Source organism: Anopheles moucheti, chromosome 3 (genome assembly GCF_943734755.1).
Source record: "Anopheles moucheti chromosome 3, idAnoMoucSN_F20_07, whole genome shotgun sequence".
Taxonomy (NCBI): Eukaryota; Metazoa; Arthropoda; class Insecta; order Diptera; family Culicidae; genus Anopheles; species Anopheles moucheti.
In genome coordinates this window covers 50,078,654-50,087,370 of record NC_069141.1, presented here as the reverse complement: position 1 = coordinate 50,087,370, position 8,717 = coordinate 50,078,654, and the positions used below count along the sequence as shown (strand labels likewise).

At 41.8% G+C, this 8,717-nt stretch overlaps 2 protein-coding genes across 4 annotated transcripts; both read right to left on the bottom strand.

Annotated features, from left to right (window-relative positions):
* Window positions 1-950: 950 nt before the first annotated feature.
* LOC128304578 (adenosine deaminase-like protein) lies at window positions 951-2,366 on the bottom strand. 2 transcript variants are annotated; one of them, XM_053041780.1, is made up of 6 exons: window positions 2,282-2,366; window positions 2,079-2,221; window positions 1,828-2,016; window positions 1,441-1,760; window positions 1,229-1,371; window positions 951-1,151 (listed from the first exon to the last, which is right to left on the bottom strand). In XM_053041780.1, the coding sequence occupies exons 1-6, from the start codon at window positions 2,309-2,311 to the stop codon at window positions 951-953; spliced, it is 1,026 nt and encodes a 341-aa protein (XP_052897740.1). In that variant the 5' UTR covers window positions 2,312-2,366. The 2 variants fall into 2 exon arrangements, with proteins under 2 accessions (XP_052897740.1, XP_052897739.1); XM_053041779.1 differs by having other exon boundaries at window positions 1,229-1,760.
* Window positions 2,367-2,541: 175 nt separating this feature from the next.
* Window positions 2,542-7,881, bottom strand: LOC128301437 (GTP-binding protein Rit2). Of its 2 annotated transcripts, XM_053037917.1 has the most exons (4): window positions 7,321-7,881; window positions 6,243-6,703; window positions 5,942-6,067; window positions 2,542-5,852 (listed from the first exon to the last, which is right to left on the bottom strand). In XM_053037917.1, the coding sequence occupies exons 1-3, from the start codon at window positions 7,505-7,507 to the stop codon at window positions 5,942-5,944; spliced, it is 774 nt and encodes a 257-aa protein (XP_052893877.1). In that variant the 5' UTR covers window positions 7,508-7,881; the 3' UTR covers window positions 2,542-5,852. The 2 variants fall into 2 exon arrangements, with proteins under 2 accessions (XP_052893877.1, XP_052893876.1); XM_053037916.1 differs by having other exon boundaries at window positions 2,542-6,067.
* Window positions 7,882-8,717: the final 836 nt, after the last annotated feature.

The following is an 8,717-nucleotide window of genomic DNA, read 5'->3' as shown; positions in this document are numbered from 1 at the left end:
AGCGTCCTCGTCCCACGAGCGTTGCCACATTGAGAGCGTAACCGACCGCTCCTCATTGCGGAGTTGCGAGGTGGTGAGGATCCTTGCGCCCTCCTGCTGCCGTTGATAACACCGCGCGTCTTCCTTTACCAGCAAACATATAGGAATTATGCCCGCCAGTACTACCGCCGTCTCGTATCTGGTGGTACGGAAGCCGCATGATGCTCGTATCGCTGTCATCCTTTGAACTCGGTGCAGCATACGCCTGCATTCGCGAACCCTAGTCGCCTCGTGCCACACAGGCGCAGCATACCGGAGGATGGAATCAACCACCGCTGCCAGTAACCAAGTTTACCAAACTTGGAGCCGCTGTGGTTACGCATAAGGCGCGAAACCGCCTGCGCCACCGCCTGCGTCCATGCGATAGCGGATTGTTCGCATGGACCTCACCTCCACGTCGCCGACACGGACAGGAATGTCTGAGTAGCCCCGCTTGAGACTCGAATGTTCCTACTGAATGTTCCGTGACTTCTGTGATGTTCCGTGTGAGTGCGAGCAAGGGAGAAACAGCGGTTAGAGCGAGCACTTCCGCGTTATGCACAGAGTCAAGTCGAAATGTGGCGTTTGGGGAGCTATTGGTACGTACCACGTGTTCTGCGTTGATGGCGATTCAGAAACATAAATTTAAATTCTTTTTTCTACATCTTCTTAAACTGCAACTAACCTACAAAATAATGCGATAAAAAGCAGCATGAAATGAATTTAGATACCTCTTTTGTTAACTTCAAAGCACATACTTCCAGATCATGTGTCCTCTTGGTTGAAATTAAAATTTGATCGTGATTAAAGCACGTTTGTTTGTCTCATCATTTTTTTCAACTGTATAGCGTTGGTTGCTTAACGCACGAACAAGTATACAATTATATTTTTTTGTGGTTATGTTGGGAATTACCAGATTAATTATTACCAGATTAATCATTGCTTAGACACATGGTCTCGGAGAATTGGTCAATTTTGTTACGCAGCTCCTTTTTTTCCTCCTCACTAGCAAATGAATACTCAACAGCATTTCGCTGCAGCTCCACTATCTGGGCGTCGGAGAGATTAAATGTTTTAGCACAAATTTGCAGCTCTTGCGATAGGCTCGTTTCGAACACACCGAAATCGTCCGTCTGAAATCATGCATTTAGATAGGAACAAAATAAAATTATAAACAAGAATCACGCTGTTATCATCAATTGATACTTACGCATACACAGACGGGTTGTTTCATTTTTAATAACTTCGCAACGTGATGGGTCTCATAGGAAGGGACAGTTTTGCATTTTACATTGCTCGTAAGACAACACTCGAATGGAATCTTATGTTCATTAGCAAAGGCAAGATTTGCCCCTGTTGCATAAAAAATAGGAATGGTTGTGAAACGCAGAGTAAAAAAAAAACAATGCCTACAATACCTACCTTCTATAAACGTCCCGTGTCCGATACGGTCGACACCCAGTGCAAACATTTGCTTTACCTCCTGCGCATCCTCAAACTCGCCACAGTGCAAAGCTAAACGGAAGCCGTGCTTCTGTGCCTTTACCAGTGCTGGAACAAAGTCAGCAAATTGTGTACCGAACGGATTGCCGCTCAAATCGAACGCAACCATTGTTCCGGGATATTGGGTGGTCAGTTCGATTGCTAGGTTAACATTTTCCATCGCTTCCAAGACGCCCTTGGATCGGTCGATTGAGGGCAACAGTTTTACGATGATCCCGGGATGCTTTACGGATGTTTTCCTGAAAGAAGGTATCAATTTTCATATCATGAGTTCTGTCGAGCAATTGATATTAACAACAAAGCTACCTTATCACTTCCAGCACCGTAGAAAGATATTCCTCCTTAGACATGTGTGCTGTGGATTTTGGCGTTGTCCGGAGCTCAAGGTAAATCACGTTGTCGTTGGCAAAGTCTTCAATAACAAGCTGTGTTGCACGTTCGAGTCCTACCGAACGATCGGTCAAATCGTGCGCGTACTGAAACTTCTTAAAACATCTACAAAAAGAAAATTGTTGTTAAGCTTTTTTCTTGCTACCTTGTAAAGGTGAGCAGCATACTCTTCCAGGGTAAGAGATTGTCCATGTAAAATTTTGTAAAAACCATCGTCGATCTCGCTTGGTGTCTCCTTCCCGTACTTCAACTCGCGCAAATTAGCCAAAGTACTGTTGCCGAGCGATCCGTTCAGATGGGCATGCAGTTCCTGCAAATAATACATCTATAGTTCGAAGCTATTATGCAAAAAACATTCCATTTTACTTACGATCTTTGGTACTCGGCGGTAAAAATCCATTGTGAGACGAATATTGTTTCTGCTGCTTCGTAAAAGCCGGCTTTACGTGCATCAGCCACAAAACAAATCAAAGTGACATTTGAACCACAGTCGACATAAAAAGGGCGCCAATTAGTTGTTATTTGAATTGACCGTTAAATCGAGGAAATATTAAAAAAAACACCATTTCATCTAAAGTTCGTATTCTTTCTTGCACATGTTTTTTTCCATATTTATTAAGTTTCAATATCTTAACACTGTATCCCAGAACAATATATTTATTGTTTTTCTACGGAAGTTAATATTTGATGGCTGCAAGTACATACACAATCACACCCTTTTATTTAACGTCTCCTGTTCCCTCAGGTCGATACTTGCGATCCCTTTCGCAACATTAATTTGTGACTTTCATTTAACAAAACAGTTGCGACATTTTTGCTGTCATTCAATGCGCACATGAGTTGGTAGAGTGTGGATTATGAAAAGCGCATCCATCAAATCACGGTCTGGCAGTTTTGGCGACCTGTATATTATAATTCTCCCTTGCGTGTATGTGCGTGGATATGGTTGTAAAACTGGGCACATGCCAATATCGCATCGTAATGAATCTCATCGTGTTATGCGCGTGCTGTTAATATAATAACATTTGCTTTCTTCAACAAACCAGCTCTCGGGCTCCCAGGGCGTGCATGTGTTGCTTACTATAGGAAGACGCCACAAAGACGTCACTTTCGTATTTTCGGTTTTCTTTCCTAACAATTCACATTCCAAAAATGTAACCTTAGAACTTGTTTTACTCTTGCTGTTGCTGTTCATAACAAATGTATGTTTATCACCGTTTTCTGCGTTTCGTGCCCCTGGCATAGAGAATGCAATGTTTGTTTGTGGTTATATAAAGATATTTTTTTACAAAACTAAATCAATTCCAGTAACGAGAAAACAAATGTACTAAGCTAAGTGAAACGTTTTTCAAACCGATGTAAAACTGCAATATCTTCACGTAGATAGGTATTTGCATCTCAATTATTGTCGCTCGCTGGGATCAATTATTGTACGATTATAGGTAGACGAGAAAAAAGCGTCGGAACGGCAAGATCGATTGTCCGGAAAGAAATCAAACTGAAAAACGCACGCTAGTAGATATGGCTTTTGGTATCTTTCCTTAACATAGTAAACTTGTAACTGGAGTAAGCTATATTGGCTACTATTTCCAAACAAAGAGAACACACAATGGCCATTCGCAAATCGATAGAAGGTTTTTCGATACAAATTGCTGTAAACTTTGCAGCTACTTTGTAACTTACTTTATAAGAAAAATAAGTAATACAGTGTAGTCTAAGGATAACTAAATGCTTCAAACATATATGATTGGGTTTGCACTGCCTGAACTGGGTGTAGAATTGATTGTTTATATCGTGTGAAATACTACTGGTTGTACAAGTTCAAACTTCCAACATTTCTCCCACAATGGGAGAAGAAATCTACATGTTATGTTCTGGTATCGGCTACTCCTACACACAATCTATTCTTGGACGATGCGGTATGCATCGCTATTGCGTGTGTCACACTAGGTAATTGGTTCTTTCTGGTGCTTATTAAACTATTAGTTTGTACAACGCAAGCTCTAAACAGCTGCACGACAACTGTGGATCAGGGCGAGGAGGAAGAGAGAAAGAGGTGAGGGAAGAACATCTTCTACAGTCTAATGACCATTTCGTGTGTATGCACATCAATTAGATAATATGTTGCGCACGATCTGCTATTGCTTTCGATTTTATCTCTGGTTATGTGCCCGGGATTGCAGCGCAATAGTTGCGCATTCAATTGTTCGTTTAAAAGATTCTTTGGTTTTGAACATTGAGAGTATCTCTGTGTGGATCATGCTTCGGCTTCGAACAATAATAGAAGAAACAGTAAAATTATGTTTTCACATGTACGAATTTTAACGTAAAAGATCTTCATATAAATAATATTGAGTTCTTATGCTATAAACCACCCCTAGACGATATACTACGGTACAGTACAGTACAGTAGCACAAGACGTTCCTTCGGTACATCCCTTTCCTGGAGTAGTGCAAATATTTTAAGAAGACCATATCCACATTAAAAACGATCAACCTTTCCATTTTTGGATCTCTTTTCGTTATGGCAGACTAGAAATCTTACAATCTGTTGAATACCTTTGCTTTGGACCTGTATGGCTGCATACGATATTTAATACAAATATATTATTCGTTAACCCTGTTCGAATATGTTTGCTTACAGTTGAGTTCCTTTTGTTTCTTATTGGTAACATCGAGCGGTATGTCACGTTTAAATTCAAATGTTTCGGGAGGACATTTAGTTGTTCTGCACTTGGTATGTTTTCATTACATTATCACGTCGTTACGTTACGCGTATCGGATAGTAAAACTAAAATCCCTTTTATAACGGATGTTGAAACTAGAATTCAAAGATGCATGTGAACCCGTAGGAGAGTTAACACTTCTCGTACTGGTGTGGATCTAGAAAATGGAACGTGGAACTTAAAGTAATGCAGCAATGGAAAGAAATTGGATTGATATTTTCATAGTTTTGGCATACATCACAGATATTTTTTAGTTTGATAAGTTAGTTTTAGTATAGTTTTGCTGTACGAGCTTCGTGTTGGTTGCTTTAAACTTTACCTGAAACAGATACTGTAGCAAATAATGCTCAGCAGGTTTGGTAAGGAGGTTTTTCCGACAAAGGCAAACTATGCCTTATTCTGGTAAGGATGTATTTTGGATGTGTGACTACGGCTATACACGCTACGTATTCTATGAACATCCTACGCTGCACTAGGTGCGATCGTTTACATGACTCGGCATGATATTATTAGCCTACCTTAGTTTAACCGTGACTTGTAGTACAGTGTACCGAGGCGGATGCAGGAATAGGAAGGTAAATTAATTAACGTAATGTGAATTGGAACGTTCGTTAAGATTCGTTGACTTTTATTAACATATGTCCTATTTCAGATCAATACTGCTTAAACAATCCTGTTTCCTGCGCCTCTTGACAACATTGTTGCACTTGTCTACTCTCAATTTCTCGTAATACTTATTTTGCATCATTCAATGCCATATTTGTGGTTGTTCTTCAAAACAATGTGATTTCAAAAGAAAAGATGTTTTATAAATAGAACCAATAGCGTCTTCCAATATTCCTGCCCGGAAATCTCTTAAGCATCAACAAATCCCAAGATTAGTTGCATTTGATTTTCAATTCATTCATTCAATTCGTTGGACTAGTAGTCATAATTTGCCGTGTCCTAAGGGCAAAGCTTAATTCTAGCGCTCGAAATAAAATTCCTGCTCAACCTTTAGCGTTTTTTTCGTGGGTGAAACATGAGCTATACTTTGAGTTTGCTGTTGGTTGATAGAAGCGACTTAGCCATAACAAACATACTGCCCTATACCCAGTCCTCCGAAACACCATAGAAACGAAAGCACACAATTGTAGCATATTTCGATGGGACACCATTGGCAGACTTATTGAACTGAACACCGTACACGTGCTTCTACAATCAACAACAGGCTCGCTATCACGGGAATGGAGAATGATTCATTTCAGGGTGGTTGGGAATTTTCGGAAAACATTCCAGTTTTCCCCACGTGTTTGCGTGCTCACCTATTGATTGATACCGGCAGCATTTCGGCGGCGTCTAAAGACGAGTGCAAATATTGACCGTAACCGCCACCAGCGGCTACGCCGTCTAGGGTGTATCTTTTCGGAGCTGGAACCACCATTCAGCGTCTAAAACATTGGATGGATTAGTAACAAACGGCAATATAAGACATAAATCAACAGTAAGCCGATACCGAAAGAATACTTGAACAAAATAAAATGTTTTGAGAGAAATGTGCACGAAAAAGAACACATAAAAAAGCGAAATTGTGCAATTTGTGCAAACGCATGTTTTGGTGCTTACCCGCTGTTCCTCTTTTCGCCGTATCTCACGCACCAGTGAGAAAAACGCCTCATCAATGTAGTGTCTCAATGCGGCCGACGTTTCATAGAATGGACAACCGAACTGCTTCGCTAGCGTTTTACCCTCTTCTGTCGTTACTTTTCTTTGCGATTGCAAATCGAGCTTGTTGGCCACCAGCACTAGTGGAATATCTTCCGTGAGCCGTACTCGTGCGATCAGCTTCCGATACTCGGACGCCTCCTGGAAGCTGTGTCGATCCGTAACCGAGTAGCAGATGATGAAGCCCTCCCCGCAACGCATGTACTGGTCGCGCATGGCAGTAAACTCCACCTGGCCGGCCGTGTCCAGTATGTCGAGCAGCGCGGCTTCCCCATCGATGACGGCCTGTTGTTGGTACGAGTCCTCAATCGTAGGATCATGGTAGTCCAGAAAGCTGTGACTGACGAACTGAAGGGTAACGGCTGGAAATACGCAGGCAAGGACAAGCATAGGTTAACAGGTTAGCTATTTTTAAGCACTAATCGTCCATCCCACCATCCCACTAACGAAATCACCAATGACGCACGTCCCCCTTAGCTCCATGTGCCAGTCGTCCATCACAGTCAGTAAACAATACGGTATGCTAACGGCGACCAGAAGCCGTTAAACATATCGAAACGAAGGGCTAGGGAAATCCTTGGCGGAAAGCATAGCGCTCTTGTTAGATACCGTGTCTAGCCCGCAATCTAACGATGACAAATATTGTTGTGTCTCGCTCAACAGTTGGAAGGACGGCACGGCAGGGACGAAAAACAGGAGCGAGACCAGCCGTGGATCGATAATACTATTCACGTCACTCGTTAATCTCCCCCGTAAACAAAACGCGTGCGTTGGCGGTGTTTGCGCTTTAACGCCCACCTCTTAGCGCGCGGATGGATGTTCAATTTTTCTTTTCCGCATACTTTCTTTCACACGTAGCGAAGCAAGCGGGGAGCATACGGTTAAACCGTTTCCTTTTCAAGTGCTAGTTAGAGTTGGAATGTTTGTAGCCCACCTTAAATGGATGCTTAATAGCGCTAATAAACAACGATTTTCTTACCCGATTTTCCAACGCCTCCGTCGCCCAGGATGACAATCTTGTACACCCGCAAACCGCTCCGGGTCGTTAGGGGGTTAGTAGGTTGCTTCGAATTCTCTCCACTGCCATCCGTTTTGACCGGATTATACTCGATGGATTGGGCCCGATTTTTCTTCCGTGCTGTGCAGCCTGAAAAGTCGCCTGCCATTCCACCGCCACCAACTAACTACACGGTATGCTAAGTTCGATGAATTGCAATCCGTAAAGATCGGGCGACCACTTCGGGGGCAGGTATCTTCTGGTTGGCTTTTACGACGGAAAACTTGTTTAACTTCGCTGCTTACTGTGTACCGTATCGCATCACTTGATTAGCTTGCAGCCGATGTCCCCAATGGAAACAACAGTCTTCGCTAGCACTCTGTCGGATTATATTTGGAAGATCGCACACCAAACTACTATCGCGCCGTTACTGCTGCTCAAACTCACTCAACCTGTGGACACATTTCGCTGAACAACTTTGCTGTTCAAGCACTACATCCTCAGGGACTCTCGAGAGCCTTTGACCATCCTTCCCGTTGAAGGAGTTTCTTCTAATTCCCTAGGTGTCAGGTTAAATCCTTCTTGGATACACTGGCTGAGTGTGCATGTGTTTGTGGCTTGTTTTGATTGACGTTTGACAGTGGAACGTAACGAAATGCTGTGCGTTTATTATGGACGCTTGAGTACTGCAGATTTGAATTTAGGACTATGGGCCACCAGCAAAAATCAACCCGACTCATCCATATTCAAATTATCCATTTAGTTTTGTTACGCAAAATAGGCAACGTCTTGTTACTGAGCTGAAATTAGACTATATTCAAACAATTATTGATGATTAAAACACATAATTCATCTAATTGGCCAATGTTCATGGTTGGGTTTTCTGTTACCAAAATAATAGACACAATTTTGATTCTTCTTCCAATTGCGGATTTCAGAGTTTCTCAAATGGGCCGGCGGCAAAAAAGGTTTGTTGAAGACTACCGATTCCTGTGTAGGCATACGTTTAGGCAGTTTATCGTTTAATCGTTAAAAGCACTTTCCATCTACACGAGGTATCATCTATATGGGGAAACCGTTATGTTAATACCCTGTTTTTAGGATGGATAAGAGGGTTCGTCGTAATTCAACAGATTCAACAGACACTCATCTGTTAAATCATGATCATATAACACAACACAAGAGTATATGAAAATATAAACAAAACATTTTAATTATAGCTCCAAAATAAATCGGACGGGACGAGGCAAGAAAACATGAAAAGTTGGTTAGCATGCTTATTTTATTTTATTTTTCTTTTGCAATATGTTGCTCTGTCTATTGTTGTAATTTTCTCAACTAAAAAGTAAACTCATCTGTGTACTTTTTTTTTTTTGAAA